We start from the raw sequence: 18,897 nt of genomic DNA on the forward strand, positions 1-18,897 counted from the left end.
ACTGCACTTCTGCAGGCAGTCAAAGTCATCGATAGCACTGGACGCTCACAGAACCGAGAGCTGTGACTTTCTTAAATCAACCCTGAACGTGTTCTATGGATCCCCAGTGCTCTTCACCCTTGAATACTACAAAGCCACCACTGTGCCCAGCAATACTGGATAGCATCTGCCATAAATGAAATGTCAAATTTAGTGATTAGAAACACAATGAAAAGAGAGAACATTCCACAACGATGCAAATTGATGGAAAACATTTAATGAAATCAAGAATCCTTATTCTATGATTCGCTGGCTTGTAAAAGGCAGGCGCTATTATCCTCCATTGAAAGCTTGTCTTTGAGGTACATCACATCATTCAATCAGTAACAGTGTCTACCGGCAGCCATGATGGATATCACGTAGTGCTCAGAAGCATGTCAGAAATTATTAATGGAAATGGCTTCTCTTATTTGCATACACATCACTTCATCTATGAATAGTGAATTCTCCTTCACTTGGATCTCCTCTTCCAAAGACAGCTGATTGCGGATTAGACCTCGAAGCTCCGCCTCTGCGTGTGCCAATGTCTCTTGCAATCTACAGACAGACAAAACAATAGTGTTAAATGCTAATAAGGCTCTGGCATGGAGGACGGACACGGCACACGGTTTATGCATATACCTTTGCATATGAGGTAGAAATTATTCTCCACAAGGAGTATCAGTAGCAGCCAGTCAGCTTCCACTGCTCATTGGCCAACAGCCAGGTAGCCATCCTATGACATACAGGCAACCTAATGACATCACACCCTCTAGGGTTGAGCGTGGGAGGTAGGATGAACACATAGAAAAACAACAAACACCTCCATCCATTCAAGCAACATGTAAAATGCCAAACATAAGGATTGGGTGTAATGCTTAATCGTTTAAAATATCTAACAGACAGTATTAAGTGCAATTTTACATCATGGAATAACTTTTTTAGTCATTAATTTATTTCATATCCCTGCAATTCTTAAGTCATTACCCATCTGTCGTTAGCAGAAACGGGGGGCATATTATCAAGGGGGTTTATCTCCGCTTTTTTGGCTTTAAAAGCCAAGAAAGCAGAGATAAAATGATCTCCCTATTACCTAGCTGCCGCTAACACCAGTTAGCGACAGCTGGTAGGAGATAGCGACCATCTTGGGCCCCACTTTGCATGTCAGAGAAATTTATCACTAATGACATGCAAAGTGGGCGTGCCAAGATGTTAGCGACTGAAAACAGTCGCTAACATCGCTATCTCCTATTACCAACTTTTGGAGATATTCGCGCTAAGCGCGAATATCTCCAAAAGCTAACACCTGCCCTGAGCAGTTCTTAGCCATGCTATCCAATGAGAGGTGGATAACATGGCTAAGAGCATTAGCTCGGTAATGCATAAATATCGCTGACTTTTCAGCGATATTCATGCATTGCGGCCGATTTTTATCGCATTTGCGTTAAACCTTGGTAATACCAAGGTTTATTTGCGGTAAAAATCGCCGCAGCTCAGCGGTAAATTTTTGTCTCTAACCAAGCAATAGCGATAGTTATCGCTATTGCTTGGTAATATGCCCCCGAGTCACTAAAGATCCTGACATTCATAAAGGTTTATTCAAAGCGTGACTTTTCCTAGCACACTGTTGCAGGTGCCTAACAGCTTTATCTGTGCCTTCTCTTACGATACACACACTTTAGCATCAGAAGCACAATTTGCTTGCGGGCGGATATGTTAACCACTAAAGCAATAGAAGTCAATAGCTTGGATTGTGTGAGTGGAACCTCCCGCTGTGTGGTCCAGAGCAGATTGTTTCCCTTTTGGATCACAAAAGAAAATAAAGGTTCCCCGGGGTCCCTGCTTACTAACAAAGTACCTATCAATCAGTATTTTAAGAACCACAAGTTTATCCAGCTGAATGATAGCATTAGTAATGTACTCAGAGTCAACTGTTTGCTTGATTGTAGAGAACACCAATTCTCAAATCTATTTCTTAAAACAGAGCTGGATAACTGCAGTAAATCAGCACAATATTGGTCTTTGTTTGAGTTCGGAGTAGTTGAGTCACAAGAAAGTTGGGAGTGGCCTTGGGCGACTGCCCTACAACTGACCTAGAAACACAGCCATCTTGTTCCAAGTAAAGCCTGCCCCCTCCAGGGGAGAGGCTCCACGTGATATGTATAACTGATATTCCGTCACCTCAAGGAAATACAGATACTCTAATAATTGTTGATACTTTTACAAAGATCTGGCATATTTTATTGCTAAATCAGGAATCCACATCCTAAAACAAATCATTACAGACCAAAACCAAGAATTCACTGACTGTTCCTGGAAGGAAATTGTGCACTTTCATCATGTTAACAACCCGAAAAAGCACGGAAAAAAGCATTTATCAATCAATATTTTTTGTAAATGTTGACACTACTATGCAATGGTTTTCAAAATATTGGAATACACTGTTACAGAATGCAGAGTGAGCATTATACCGTTGCTTGCACATTTGCACATGCCCGAAAGCTTGTTTCCTTGGTGAATAGGTCCTCAGATACAACTGCCACCCAGGAGTATTCTGAGCCGGTTAGAAATTTACAAGATTCAGCAATTCGACATCCACAGCAAATCGAAGAATGCATAAAAACACCACACTCTCATTCTGAGGTAGGGGACTTTGCACAGCTACTTTAAATAAATATAAAATGATCTGCTACTCGTACAAGATCAACCACACCATCACGGGTTGGTTCTGCTGGGAGTCCAGGTCACGAAACTGCAGACAATGATTGCTTGTTACTTAACTCCTTGCATGCTGATGACGGCCCCCATCCGTCATGCACTACGGCGCTCGTGTGGTGATGACGGCTGGGGGCCGTCATAAACCCACCCACTCGCGATTTTGCCGCACAGGCGCAGAATCGCAGCAGCATGCAAGGGGTTAAACTAAGGGCCAAGATATGGTTCAGTCCAATGAGTGTGCTAAACAAACAGGACAATTTACTCTTTCAACCACCCTCCAGTAGGGATGGTTGCATGCCCACCATCATTCTACTATTGGTTAAAGGCTAATAAGTACACACAATCTCACATAGTTTTAATTCTCTTGTACTTTGAAGCAAGCTAAAGTAATTAGTAGTTTAAAGACTACAGTACAGCCCCCAAGAGCTTACGCTGTCAAACCAGGCACACGCTTCTTCCATTTATTGATTCATTTTCCTGAGCTCAGCCCACTAACTCCTGATTTTAATTAGAACATTGGAATGTTGGGAGTTCCACCGAAGACAATGGAGTGATTCAAGGTCAATAATGTCCAGTATAAACCACCTTCAACAATCAAATGTTTGTCTCTCTGTTTTTCCTTGTTTTTTTTACAACATTCTACGCACAATGGGTGGAATGATCTAATAGCCTTAAAGCTCTTCTTCCTCTGGCTATACTGGTTGTCAAAGGCCTGCTCTCTCATTATGAGCCTCACCTGCGGTGCAGGCTTGTAAGGCCGATAGAGGGCCTCTAATGACTGGTATAACCCTCAGCAGGCTATAATGCTATATTGATTTCCATTGTTTCTTTAAGCTCCATTACATAAGTTTGCAGGAACATTTGACTTACCTTTCAACATTTGTGGTGATCTCCTGCACCTCGCTAATTAGCCGGTACTGTACTGGGTCACGACAGAGTTCCACGTGGGGCCGACAAGTCCTAGTTGCTAAACGTGTTTGAGACACCTTGATAGGCCCTTCTTTATCCGTAATGGCTTTTTTCAGGCCATCTATGTTCTTTTCTTGGCTTGTAATCTCATCCATCACCTGAGGAGAAAAAAGCGAAGTAAGTGAACCATGCACGAGTCCTGATTACGTTTGTGATACTTAATAAGTAATGGGTGAGAATATTATGTGCTGTTCTTGGATTTCTGATCTGTAACTACAGCAGATAGGACAGAAAACACAAAAGGACCCCTCACCTTCACTACAGGACACCCATTAGAAACCCAAACCCTCAGCTTAGAATAAAGCATGCTTCTGGCTAAGCACATGAAATATATATGTTATGTAGTCACTACAAACACATTAATGCATTGTTGGTGCATCTTACAATAATAGGCTATCGTCATACATAGTAATCAAAACATTAATTATTCAGTAGTGCATCCAGTAAGCATCAGACAGAGAGCCTCCTCGAAATTCACTGATGGGTTACCTAACAATAATACCCCATTGCCAAGAAGAGTACCAAAACCCTTCAATACTTCAGAGTCATCACCAAGCCATGCACTGTCATTGCCATCTACTGGTGCATAGCAAGCACCAAAAGCATCTTTACCACTCAAAAGTGCACCTAAGTTACCTGACAGCACATCACCTCTAAGGCATCATCACTGTCATACCGTAATCATGCAAGTAGAAGCCCCCAGGCCCCCCCCTCGGCTTGGTGGGCACGCTTCTGTAGTTGCCTGCTTTGCCCTGATCTGCGGGTAGCTCTGCTGGAGCACGTAGAGCTCATCCTTGCACATCCACCCGCTCTTACAGGACTTGAGTGTATCATTTGGGCCGGAGGGTACCAGGTAGTGGCCCTCCCTGTAAAAGAAAACTTCCTTCCCGGCTATATTCTGCTACTGGAGCCTGTGGAAAAAGACTAAATAAAGCCTACCCGATGCTGCTGTTGAAGATACAATGCAGTAACGCAGCCCTAACCCCAGCAGCCACTAGTTCCTTGAAGGACATACCAGGAAACAGGCCTTTCCCTCTACCGCCTGTGAGGCCCTGCTCCCCCAGAAAACAGGTCTCTTCTCTCACCACTGTCTGGGCTGTCAGGCCCTGCTCCCCCAGAAAACAGGCCCCTCCTCCCACCTGTAGTGTCTTTGCACAGTCACAAATGACGAAGACACACTTCTTACTTTACAGGGGCTTTATTATTCTCCGACTGTACGCTATCGTCCCTACTTTGCTCTGCGCCACCCGGCTCTCCTCCCACCTTCTAGCCTCATGTGCTGGTCCTAGCGCCCAGCACATCAGGACATTACATCTTCCCTCTTCTTAAACAATTTTAACTGTTTCAGATATGTCCGAGCATGCTAAATTAACGATAATGCAAACAACATAGTTACAGTTCTTCAATCAGGCGAGCTGGTCTTCGATGAGTTCGTTGCGGCCGGAGATGGGCCTCTTGAGACGCCTGTTCCCTTTCGTTAGGAGCTGTGGAAGGTCATTAACCACTTACTGACTCAGGTGCATGTCTTTTTTCCACACTGTGGGGTGTAGTCAACGCTTCTCGGACATTGGGAGTGCATTTCTGAAAATGGGTCACATTCCTTGTGACCCTCTTGTTCTCTGACTTGGCTGTAGTCATGGTCCTTTTTTTTTTGTCACCAGCAGTGGGCCTGCATGATATCGACAGTCTGCTATACTTTGTTGTTCTTGTCGCACCAACACACAGTCTCCTTAATGGATGGAAGGCTGTGCAGCTTTACTCCGTCGGTCGGCATATTCCTTCATCTTCTCCTTTTTTCTTTTGTCTGTGGCTGCTAATTCTTGTTGCTCAGAGTCTTGAGACAGATCACTAGCTGCGTCTTCCACAAATTGGTATTCTGGTGTGTACAGTGCGACCCAACATTAAGGTTGCCAGACATTTGCCTGTAATAGTATGCGGTGTAGTTCGATAAGTGAGTAATACTTCATTTAGGGCCACTTGCACATCACACTTTGAAAGACCAGCCTGCTGGATGGTCTTCTTCAGAGTGGCCATAAATCTTTACACCATTCAATTGGCCTGGGGCCACAAAAGAGTGATCTTCCGGTGTCTGAAATTGAGGTGTTTTGCAAATTCAGCGAAATCTGGTCCATTGAATGGGGGGGCCATTGTTTGTTTTCACTACCTTCGGTATGCCCCATGCTGCAAAAAAGTCATCAAGTATCGGTAAAGTGATGGCAGCTTTGGTTGACGTTGTGAGGTGCGCAACTGGAAAACAAGAGTATTCGCCCATTATGACCAGGACATACTTGCCGGATTGAAGGAATGAATGAATGAATGTTGGATTTATAGAGCGCGTGGTTACCTGGAGGCGTCCCAGCGCTGTACCACTGGGGAACCCGTCCTGAATTTCCCTGTGAGATGGTCCCTTTTCTGGGCATCCCCAAGGTGCAGCCAGGCATCCCCGGCGGTGATGGGGCCAGAGTGGAGATTAAGCAAGCTATTGCCCAGAGTTGCAGCGTGGGACCTCATGGTTAGAGTGGCACGAGGCGAGATTTATCAGGCCCGCTGATATTGGTCCTACACCCGGCCGCGTCGGGAATTGAACCCTGGTTCCGGGCCGACCTCTGCCTCTGGGTCTGCCGCCTCTAACCGTTGTGTCACACTTCTTGTAGCGGTCCAAAGAAGTACACTGCGACATGATGCCAGATGCAATCCGGCAGTTCAGACATTTAAAGCCGAGCAGGGGGATCTCCTTGACTTACTAGCTGACAGTGTGGGCAGTCTTTCAGTGTAAGTTCCACCATCTGATCCAGAATAGGGAACCAGACTCGTTCCCGCAACGTTCTTTTCGTGGCTACAATGCCTCTATGCCCTTCGTGCGCTAGGTTGATGACTCCTTGGCGCAACTATTTCAGGATGATGATCCTTTTGTCCCTTAGTAGGAGACCCTCTGAGGTGATGGACAGCTCATCCTTCGAATGTCTGAAAGAGGACAGTTCCTGATTTTCAAACTGCTCACTCTGCGCCGATTCGTCCAAATGCCTCCAACTGTTTTTTTGAATGCGACGTTTGACATTTTGTAGTGTGACATCTTCATTGGTAGCATCACGGATGGTCTCCATGGGGACTGAAGGTGGTTTGGCTTGAGCCACCACAAAATGGATGTATTCCTCAGCTAATGATGGATTGGATTTAGACGTTGCCTTGGGATGTTGGGGCTTTTAATCAGCAGGATTTGCAGCTTTTCCTGGTTTGTGAATGATAGTATAGGTGTATTCTTGAAGGCGGATACCCTAGCGCTCTATTCTAGGTGGCATTTTGGCTCGGGGGTTTCCAAAGATGGTTATTAGGGCCTGGTGATCCGTGATAAGTATGAAGTGTTTCCCATATATGAAGATGTGAAAATGCTCGCAGGCCCAGGCTACCGTCAGGCTTTCCTTTTCTGGTTGTGAGTAGGCTCTCTCTGTGTCCGTGAGGCTTCGACTGGCATATGCTACTATATACCGTTGGTCACTCTCTTTGTCATATTGAGCTAATATCGCTCCCAGTCCTACAGGACTCGCATCCACTGTGATTTTAGTCTTTCTTCTTGGATTGAAATATGCAAGATTGTTGGCAGATTCAACCGCAACTTTGATTTCATGGAAAGCTTGATCACATCTCATGGTCCATTGAAATGGGTGTCCTTGTTTGGTCAGCTTTCTCAGGGGGTAGCTGATGGTGGCATAGTCCTTGATGTAGCGTGCACAGTAGCTCGCCATGCCTAAGAAGGATCGTACATCCTCCACGTCTCGGGGCCTCGGGGTGTCATTCAGAGCGGCAATCTTTTCTGAGAAGATGTGTCTGAAGAATTTTAATGTGGATTTGTGGAATTCGCACTTGTCTTTATGAGATTGGCCTCCAATAGAGCATGACAGACTCGTTTCAGCGCTGTGTTCTTGCATTGTTGCTCCATAAACTAGGATGTCGTCACAGTAGTTTAGAGTGTTGGGAACGTGATGAATTACCTTTCTGTAGACCTCCTGAAAAATCTCGGTGGCAGAAGAGACCCCAAAGCTGAGTCTTTTATATCAGAATGTGGTGATGTATCTCGAAGTTTCAGTGGGTGATAGCCCTTATTGAGGTCTAATTTGGAGATTATTTGCGCACCAATGAGTGACGCAATCATGTCGCTGATATGAGGCCCCAAGTGTCTTTCTCTTTCAATGGTGGTGTTGGGTGCCCTCATATTTACACAGAGGCGCACTTTGCCAGATGAGCCCTTCTTAGGCACAACGACCACAGGAGAGACCCAGGGAGTGGGTCCTGACGTTCTCTCTATGATGTCAGCCTGGAAAAGATCCTGCAGTTCCTCCTCTACAGACTGTTGAAGGTGAAATGGAATTTTCCTGTGATGTTGTGCAACAGGAGTCACTCGTTCATTTATGTGCAATCGAACTTGGCAGTGAGCCAACTTTCCAAGTCCGGTGAACAATTTCGGAAACTTGTGAACTATGTCAGGTTCATCATCGACTTTATACAAAATGTCTACTAGTCGAAGTCGTTCTGCTGTGGGCAAGCTAAGAAGACAATCTGCTTAAGGTCCATCAATTGGAAATCGAATGAATAATAACATTAGAAGAAAACAAATAAATGAGGTTACAATGTTTTAATTCACAAAGTACCTATATCAACCACATTATGGTTACGCAGTTTTTGGAGAATTATGTATACTTCATAAAAGTATTAGTGCCCACATAGGGAAGGGAGGGGAGTGCTGTGAGGAAAATTAGTGAACAGGAGTGAAATGCATAAACAATAATCAATTTTTACATCATTGATCAGTAGTTTCATATACATTCTAATCTGGTCTCCCTAATTCGGAGCCATATAGCAAATTAATTCATCACAGTTTATTTACAGAAAGCAATATCTCCTCATTTAGGCTGTATGAATCCTGAATAACCATGGGAGTAAGAACATGGGGACAGTCTACGTTTCGACCCTAGCAGGGTGTAGGTTAGTTAGTTCGCCCTTACAGAGCGGGTCTTCATCAGGACAAGGGGGCAGTGGGCAAGCCTCCTAGGGTGAAAAACAATGAAGAAAAACTCAGAAGGGTAAAAAATCCCAAATGACCTAAGCGTGGTTACCGCTTGGTCAAAGCATTGGGAAAGCACTGTTAGAAGGACTACAATGATCATTATCGTATTTACCTTGTGAGAGGAGGACCAATAGAGTTGCCATCAGGTTGGGTCAATATCGCCTCGAAAGATTTCTGAATGTGAGAAGGACCATAGTTAGGACAATTGTTGCCGGTTAGGCAGCAGGATGGCTACATAACACTCAGTTAGAGGAAGCGTGTAAAGTTGACCTCAGGTCCCAGTATGAAGATCGGGATCAGTGACTACAGATCGTATCTGGGGAAAAAACAAAACAGGCGCGCCCTCATGAGTGTTTGATCGTGACGGGTATTAGATCATGCTATAAAGCCAGATTCCTGCACGTTAGTGCAAACGGGCTTACCTTGTCAAACAAATGATGAGGAAATCAGAGTACTCAGTCGTGGCCTATCCTTCGTACCAACGTCCTTACCCAATGTCTTCACCACCATTGCTGATTTGCACAATTTTTTCCGAAAAATCCGACTTAGATATTTCTTTAAGGACAAACCCCCAATGACCATGGGGACACCCACCGGTCTTCAAACCCCATCGACTTTTGTGCCTCCAACCTATGCCATGACCAACAGAATTTTGGCATATGAAAGTTTGGTCCTTCAAGATGTGAAGAAAATCCTAAAGGAGAAAAAATATACGAAGTACAATATCAGCAAAGCTGAGCGACTTGCTCTATCATCTCTTAAAGACAATACCAGTATCGTAGTCAAGCCGGCTGACAAAGGCGGCGCCATCGTTGTCCAAGATGTGGTGAATTATAAGGAAGAAATCATGCGACAGCTAGATGATGGGATCAGCTATAGAAAATTACCTGGGGACCCTTCCAAGGATCTAGCAGCTGAAATCCAAAGAGTCACCAAGGATGGTGTGGAACAAGGTTTTCTGTCGGAGCAAGAATACCAGTACCTTAATCAAAAGAATCCACGCATACCGACTATCTACACTTTGCCCAAAGTCCATAAGAACTTGCAGAACCCTCCAGGGCGACCTATAGTGTCAGGGTGTGGCTCTATATTGGAACCCCTATGCCGATATAGAGAATTCTTTCTCAAGCCACTGGCTGAACAAACTGAAACGTATCTGTGTGACACCACACACAACCAATATAGTGGATGGACGCCCTTTCGATTCCAATGAAGAACTCCTGGCCACTTGTGACATCGTGTCACTCTACACGAGTATCCCCCAGGAAGAAGCGTTGGCTGTGGCCACTTTGGCATTGGATAGACGTGATGCTCCTGTACGTGTTCCGATCGCATTCATCATCTTGCTGTTGAAAATCGCGATGATGCGAAATTTCTTCGTATTCCAGAACTGTTTCTACCTACAAACAAAGGGAGTTGCAATGGGGGCTGCCTATGCCCCAGACTTAGCAATTATCTTCATGTCCACTTTTGAAACCAATTTCATTCTCAATGATTCCAATCCATTTAGGTCAAACATACGACTATGGATGCGATACATAGATGATATCCTCCTTGTCTTGGCCGGCACGGATATCGATATCAACAATCTTTTCATCTGGCTCAATAGTAAATCCCATGACATCCAATTCACAATCCAATTCGACAAAACCAAAATTGACTTCCTTGATCTTTCTATCATTGCTGAGGATGGGGCCCTACACACAAACCTCTTCAGAAAACCCGCAGAACCTAATTCACTACTTCAGTACTCGAGCCATCATCCGAGGAGCCTTAGGGACAATTTGCCCTTCGGTCAATTTTTAAGAATTAGACGTAATTGTAGTAAGAAGGAAGCTTACATGGTACAGTCAGAGAACCTGATGGACCGCCTCATTGAACGTGGATAACCAAAACGATTGACAAAGAAGGCCCGTAAGAGAGCGTGGTTCAATCCCCGAGAGACATTACTACAACCTCACGAACGTACCAACAATCAAGACCAAAGGTTAATATGCGTGACCACTTTTTCAACGAAGAGTAACGAGATCAAGAAAGCAGTGAACAAACATTGGCCGATGATATCGGAAGATGTGGGATGTCACTGCCCACCACTACATTCCTTCAAAAAGGCCAAAAATATACGTGACTGTGTGGTGTGCTCACTTCTGGATAGTACATCGACATCTACCATCACTTCTCTTTGGAACCTCCCTCCAATTCTGGGTCATTTCAAGTGTGGAAGCTGTAAGGCGTGTCCATCCACCATCCAAACCAAGGAATTCATTTTTAAACATCACCGCGTAAAATTGAAATCACACACCAACTGTAACACAGAGGATGTAATCTACTGCATAATCTGCCCATGTGACCTAATCTATGTTGGTCAGACACAACAATGCATCAAAATGCGCTTCTTACAACATTGTAGCCAGGTCAGGTGTAAAGTGGCTGGTGCACCAATAGTTCAATACTGCATGAAAGAGAACCACCTTCCAGAGACCCTAAGGTGGATCATACTTGAACAAGTGAAACTTGGTCCTAGGGGAGGCAACATCGCCCCTATTCTGAGCATCAGAGAACTGAAATGGATACAATTTTTTGATTCAGTGCACAATGGCCTGAACGAATCTGAAAGCAATTTTGCACAGTTAGCTATCCTTTGATACATCTCTTTGACTTTTCCTTGATACTCTTTACCCTCCTCTCACACATCCCTTTGGGTAAGCTAATAACAAAACTGTGTGACAATGGAATTGGCATTTTAACACCTTGTATGGTAGGTACATGCACCTATGTGATGTTATGAATATGATATTTAAGTACGAATAACCGCTACTCCGGTCAATTTGGTTATACTAACGTGTCAATTTGATTATAGTAACATGTCTGCTAGGTGCACCAAGACTGCCTATGAACCTTCCACGGGACGATTAGGTCCTGAACGTTCTCTGGGCATACAAAATCCATTTACGCGGTTGCTGACGCCGAGGTACCTCTTTAGCGTCCTTGGTTTCCCGGTAACTACGAGGGTAGTCCCTTCACAGTTTCAGCATCCGGCTATATAAGCGTAGCCACATCCCTGACCTTCACTTCCTGGTTACGAGAGCCGCTTCCATTGACTGCCTCGAGACCTCGCTTATGCTGGGATAATTTGTTTGACAAGGTAAGCCCGTTTGCACTAACGTGCAGGAATCTGGCTTTGTAGCATGATCTAATACCCGTCACAATCAAACACTCATGAGGGCGCGCCTGTTTTGTTTTTTCCCCAGATACGATCTGTAGTCACTGACCCCGATCTTCATACCAGGACCTGAGGTAAACTTTACACGCTTCCTCTAACTGAGTGTTATGTAGCCATCCTGCTGCCTAACCGGCAACAATTGTCCTAACTATGGTCCTTCTCACATTCAGAAATCTTTCGCGGCGATATTGACCCAACCTGATGGCAACTCTATCGGTCCTCCTCTCACAAGGTAAATACGATAATGATCATTGTAGTCCTTCAAACAGTGCTTTCCCAATGCTTTGACCAAGCGGTAACCACGCTTAGGTAATTTGGGATTTTTTACCCTTCTGAGTTTTTCTTCATTGTTTCTCACCCTAGGAGGCTTGCCCACTGCTCCCCTATCCTGATGAAGACCCGCTCTGTAAGGGCGAACTACCCTACACCCTGCTAGGGTCGAAACATAGACTGTCCCCATGTTCTTACTCCCATGGTTATTCAGGATTCTTACAGCCTAAATGAGGAGATATTGCTTTCTGTAAATAAACTGTGATGAATTAATTTGCTATATGGCTCCGAATTAGGGAGAGCAGATTAGAATGTATATGAAACTACTGATCAATGATGTAAAAATTGATTATTGTTTATGCATTTCACTCCTGTTCACTAATTTTCCTCACAGCACTCCCCTCCCTTCCCTATGTGGGCACTAATACTTTTATGAAGTATATATAATTCTCCAAAAACTGCGTAACCATAAAGTGGTTGATATAGGTACTTTGTGAATTAAAACATCGTAACCTCATTTGTTTGTTTTCTTCTAATTTTATTATTCATTCGATTTTCTACACTGTATATAAGTCACTCTCTTAAGTCCGGGACCCCTCTGTCCATAACAATTATCACCCAGGTCCCAGTGACTATTTTGGGTTCAACCCTGTTGTTTGTAGCATAAGGACCATCAATGACTTGAATGTGGGCTGGATTAGTTCTGCCCTTGTATTTGAGTGTGCTCGGGAAGTGTCCTAAACATGGAAGAGGTTTCTTTGACATCCACGTGTACATCCGCACGTTGGCTCTATGCAAGTATGGTGGAGGATTCATATTCTTGTATTCTGCAACTGAAATATAGTTGAGAGATGCTCCGCTATCCAGGATTAATTTGGCCCAATGCGTGTCCATTTTCAGATCTAGTCGCTGGTATTTCTTCAAACGGTCCGGATCTGAAACCATGCATACGTACTCATCACTGTCTTGCGATATTGGTGACAGCGACCTTGACTCACGAGATTGTGATCGAAGAGATCGATATGTCCCATGAGACTGATGGCTGGACTGTGAAGAACCAGTGGAAGAATCTCCATAGTCCCACACTGCTTTGGCATGGTGGCGAGTGTTAGACTGTCTGGATTGTCTGTAATTGTCTCTGCGGGTGTCTTTTCGTAGAGCTCCGCAGATGTTCTCAAACTGGTTGTCCCGGCCACACTTCCTGCATTTTTGGCCCAATGCAGGGCATGTCTCCGTGTGAGGGAAGTCATATCCACAGCGATAACACTTAAGTTGACTCTCTTGTCATTTATCAGTCCGGCTCGAGCTGCGACGTCTACGACTTGTATAATGAGACGGAACTTTGGATCTGGATGATCGCTGCTTTGCAGAGGAAGACTTGTTAGTGTTACGGGATTGGAGCCAAAATGCTTGTTCACGTTTTTCGCCTCTTCCAGCTTCCATTTTCTTGGCATGTTCTTCTGCCTGATCGTGTACACGCGTTATTTCTTCTATTTCATCCAGAGAGTAGCTTTTCTTTAGTAGACGTCTGCGTAACTACTCAGACTGACATCCTTCTATGATTCGCAGACGAAGTGCGTCTTCCGTCGAGAAAGAATCAAATTCACAGTAGCGGGCCAAGCGCCTAAGTTTTGTGATGAAGATACTCATGGGGTCCTTTTTTCTTGAGAAGGTAGATTAAAGGTGTATCTTTCGTAGTCAATGTTTCGCTTGTGAAGAAATTTTCTGTTTGGTGCATCACGCACATTGGCATAGGACGAAGCAGAGTCAGCTGGAAGCTCCTTTATGATCTGACCAACATATTTCGCAATTAAATTGCGTAATGCAATCAATTGCTGCTCCTCCTCGGTCACATGAGACCCTTTCATGAAGTCTTCAAAGTCTTCTAGCCATTCCTGCCAGAGAAGGCCCATACCTCCCCCTGAAATGAGGACCAAAGGTTCAGGTGGGCATAGAAAAGGGACTCCGAGCAGACCAAGTCTGTGTCCACCCATGTACGCAGTGGATGTAGGTGACTCTTGCCTGGTGCTGGCGCTAGCAGAGGCATGACTCTGTCTGGACGTTGGAGACCCGGACATCGCAGAGGAATGTGGTGGAGCAAATGCTTTGTGCTGGCTAATCGAGCTTTGGGAACCCTCACAGCGGCTGCCACTCGGTGTGGAACGCCACCGTCAGCGCCACTTTTCAATTGTGCTATGGCGTGTGGTCAATAGCCGGGCACCTCTGAAGAGAAAAAAAAATAAAGTAGTCCACCAACTGCTTGAAATGTAATTATTGCCACTTGCATCAATAACCATCAAAGGCAGGCGACCAGATGAGCCGGCAGTCCCATACTCCCATCAATATGTCAGTTTAATGTACTATCAGGCACCTGAAAGCACTTCTGACAGTTTTTTGCCAATGCTTGTTGCACTTTTGAGCAAATGCCTGACCTCAAAATGGCTGCCGGGCACTGCTCACAGGGGATTGGTCGAGACACCTGACTTCAAGATGGCCACCGGTGAAATCTCGCTCCTCACGAGATTTCAGACCTGATGTAGTCGGTGAGAGCTGTTTTTTTTGTTTTTATGTTTTTAGAAAGCAAGGGACCCCTATATATTAAATATGTAAGCTATACATAGGGAAATTAAACATTAAGAAAAAATTAATAGCATGCCTGTATTTAACTTGGACATAGCCAAAGACTCTGACACTCTCATAACTATAACCACTTAGATTATGAAACAAGCCATAACAGTTCTAAGAAAATATATTTTGTATTTATTAATTTCTATTAATTCATCTCATTGATTTTTTTTGTTGTAAAGACCTTTTCGTTATATAAACTTTGTTTGTGATTATATGAAAGATAAAAAAAACACATACAATGATAATATTTATACAATAATCAGAAATGGTAGATAAATAAAAATACGACAGACGGAAAAGTTGATGGATGCAAAGCGGCAGATGTGTACTACGCGCGTTTTGGCATTTCATGCCTTCCTCAGGTAGCAGTCTATTGCTCTAGAATATAACATGTCATACAAAATTCCTATTGTCCTTGTAGATTTCATAACCAATCCATACTATGTATCACACGTGGGCAAGACCTGAATGGTGTCCCCAGGCTGCTATTGGAGAAAATTTTAAAACACGCTCTATACGGCTATAGCTTGAAAAAATGAATATAGAATACGTGGGGTCCCTTAGAGTGACCAACAGGATAATGCAGAATAACGTGGCACACTATAATTAGTCAATAGGTCCGATATTCAGCCAGACCATATATTTTTGAAGTAGAAATGTTGCTAGTCTCGTCAGATCAAATTAAGGGGGCAATCAGTATTCTATAGATTATCAATGTCACAGACAGATCTGTGAATCTCAGTCCAGGTAGAGGATAATCAGTGATCCTATCTATTCCACAAGCCCGAACAGAGACATGTCCCTGTAAGCGAAATGCCCATCAAAGAAAGTCAGCCTCCATGTGAGTCAGTGCCTCGACAGTACAGGTTGCGATGCTCGAGGTGCAGTCGGTGAGAGCAGCAGCCCATAGACACCAGTACCTGTTAATCCACGACTGGGCACAGCACCAGACCTCGCACTCCTCTGCTGGCGGCAGTCGATGACGGACACTTTCAGGTTTAAGGACGCGACCGGGGTGGGCTCCCGGATCGCAAGCAATGGGCAGCGCCGCCTCCCTTGCACACGTGACCGGGGTGGGCTCCCGGGTCTCAACGAGGCCAGACTTCCTCCAGGGACACAAGTGGCTGGGGTGAGCTCCCAGAGCGCGGCGGCGGATTTCCCAGCTCCAATGGCAGCGGAGCAAATGGCCAACACAGTGGGCTCAACGCGACCGGGGTGAGCACCCGGTTGGCGACTCAGCAGGGCTCCGAGGCAGCCGAGCACATGCCAGGATGCAGGTAGGTCGCAGGCAACAGTTCACCACCCTTGTTGCCAGTTGTAGTGTCTTTGCACGGTCACAAATGACGCAGACACTCTTCTCCTTACTTTACATGAGCTTGATTCTTCTCTGCCTGTACGCTATCGTCCCTACTTTGCTCTGCCATCTCTGTCACTCCTCCTCTACCACCACCCAGCTCTCCCAACACCTTCTAGCCTCATGTGCTGATCCTAGCACCCAGCACATCAGGACATTACACCACCACCGTCTGGGACGTGAGGCTCCTCAAGAAAACAGGCCTCTCCTTCTACCCCTTCCTTCAACCCCTTCCAGGACATGCTCTCCCAGAAACCAGATCTCTCCTCCCACCACCATCTGGGGCGTGAGGCCCTGCTCCCCCAGAAAACAGGCCGCTCCTCCCACTGCCATCTGGACCACGAGGCTCTAATCCCATTAGCTTTCTGTGCAAAACACACCACCACCAGGATTGTCGGTGACGACATGCAAACACGCGGCAGGACTTGAATTCAGTGCTTGAAATGGAATGGTAGAAGGGCAGGTACCCTGTAATTGCCTGTTTCCGAGAAGAGACAGTACTTTCCAATTAAATGCATCACGTAACTCTTGAGAAGTGCAGGTACTCTCCCTCTCAAAATAAAAAAGTCCAGGTACTCCGTACCGGTTAGTACCAGCCCATTTAAAGCACTGCCTGAACTCTTGACAGCACTGTGCTTCTGCTGCAGTTAGATGTTATTAGTATAAAGTAAGGACTTCTGCACTTACAGTTTAAAAGGAGTTAGTCATCATGCAATCACAATCTCACAGAGTACAATATGTATACTGCATTGTCCCACAGTGAGGGCGATACAATGTTGTGCAGACACATTGGATGGGTTACGTTTTAACTGATGAGAAACCACAAACAATATATTACATGTTAAATAACTAAGGGCCCGATGTAGGTAAAAGGGATTTTCCGATTTCAAAATACCGAGGCGGTCCGAATCGGTATTCTGAAATCGGAAAACGAGATGTAGCTAATAAAAGGCGAATTAATACCGAATCGGTCGGCATCGGTAATGAGAATCGGTACGTTCCGAATCAGCACGGACCGAATCGGGAAGTACCGAATCGGCTAACACCGAATCGGAAAGTTCCGAATCGGCTAACACCGAATCGAAAAGTTCCGATTCGGCTAACACCGAATCGGAAATAGCCGATTGGGCGAACACCGAATCGGAAATAGGCGATTCGGTAATATCCGATTCGGCAATAATAGATTCGTAGCTATGAAAACACACCCATGGCCAAAAAGCCCATAGGAATGCATTGAAGAAACCGAATCGGCTTTTACCGATTCGGATACTTCCGATTCGGCTTTTACCGATTCGGATAATACCGATTCGGATTTTACCGATTCGGTAATATCCGATTCGGTAAAAAGCCGATTCGGCAAAAGCCGATTCAGCCAATGAGGTGGCTCCCCCTCCCCCACCCAAATAGGGAGTGGCAACGCTGGCAGGTGCAGCTAATTAAGAAGTTTCTGGAAAGCCAGCCTGAGCTCAACACTCACAGTTAGCAGCAGTGGGAGTAGGAGGTTGTGAACTGCAGTGAAGAACATGGCAAACCAGAGCGAGAGCCAGAAGTCCTCCCAGAAGAGGAAGCCGAAGTTCAGCACCACCGAGCTTCAGGTGTTGGTCGAGGAGGTGGTGAGGGTGCACCGCCAGCTGTTTGGAAAGCTGTCCCTCAATGTGCCAGACAGCACCAAGAGGAGGATATGGAGCGAAATCGCCCAAAAGGTGAATGCTGTGGGTGTCACCCCCAGGTCCCTGGATGAGCTCAAGAAGAGATTCTACGACATCCGCAGCCTCACAAAAAGGAAGATGGCAAACATCCAGAGGCAGGCTGGAGTCACAGGTGGAGGCAGGAACCCGGCGCCACCCCTCACAGACCTCGAGGAAATGGTCTCCACCACCATTGAGAGGGAGAGTGTTACTGGAATTGGGACCCTGGACAGCTCTGCCAGAGCTACAGCTACAGGTAAGAAGCATGCGCATCATGACACACCCTACCAGACACCTCCCCATTAGACACAATGCATAGGCAAACCCCAGCACAGTACTGTAACCAACATACAAGAGACAAGCATCATGGTACATGTAGTCAGCAGAAGTTAGCAAAATATGGCAGTGCAGAATCACAAGACAGGAAACAGTGTGACACAGTCTAAGGAGATGCAAGGACATGTGGAATGCTTTAATTGTACTGACTGTAATACATCAGCACTCAATTTACAAATGCTTCTTTGTACCTAGGGGCACCATCAGGCGGACAAACATTGTCATCAGAGGCAGCAGGACCATCTGACACTGCACTCGCAGGGCCGAGCACCAGCCAGGCTGCCGAGGAGGAGGAGGACGGAAACACCCTAGGGCTTGGTATGGAGGGAGACCTGGTGATAGACTTCGAAGCACTGCACTCCCCACAAATGCCCAGCACACCCCCCTTGCAGTTCTCCCCAGAGAACTCCCCGACAAGGGACCCCCTTCCACCAACACCAGCTCCTGCCACAACCATGGCTTTGCCACCAGTACAACCTGTCCTGGGAGCAGGGGCTCAGGGACCGGCCAGCACCACACCCCCACCAGTGGCACCCCAGCCCACTCAGCAGGCCGGCAGCAGCAGTGCCCGGCGCCGTGCCATCACCACCACTGCTGCACCAGCACGGGAGGGCAGTGTCTTCCTGGGCCT

The 18,897-nt window shown here is 45.7% G+C and overlaps 1 protein-coding gene across 1 annotated transcript in view; it reads right to left on the minus strand.

The window, feature by feature from the left end:
* Positions 1–236: 236 nt before the first annotated feature.
* TEKT1 (tektin 1) overlaps positions 237–18,897 on the minus strand; it is a 213,572-nt gene continuing 194,911 nt past the window's right edge. The window contains exons 7-8 of the mRNA XM_086958477.1: positions 3,607–3,803; positions 237–576 (exon numbers count right to left, since the gene is read on the minus strand). Of these exons, the coding sequence (XP_086814603.1) occupies positions 417–576; positions 3,607–3,803 (357 nt within the window). The 3' untranslated portion in view covers positions 237–416. The remainder of the gene's footprint in view (positions 577–3,606; positions 3,804–18,897) is intronic.

Source organism: Lissotriton vulgaris, chromosome 2_1 (assembly GCF_964263255.1).
Source record: "Lissotriton vulgaris chromosome 2_1, aLisVul1.2, whole genome shotgun sequence".
Lineage (NCBI taxonomy): Eukaryota > Metazoa > Chordata > Amphibia > Caudata > Salamandridae > Lissotriton > Lissotriton vulgaris.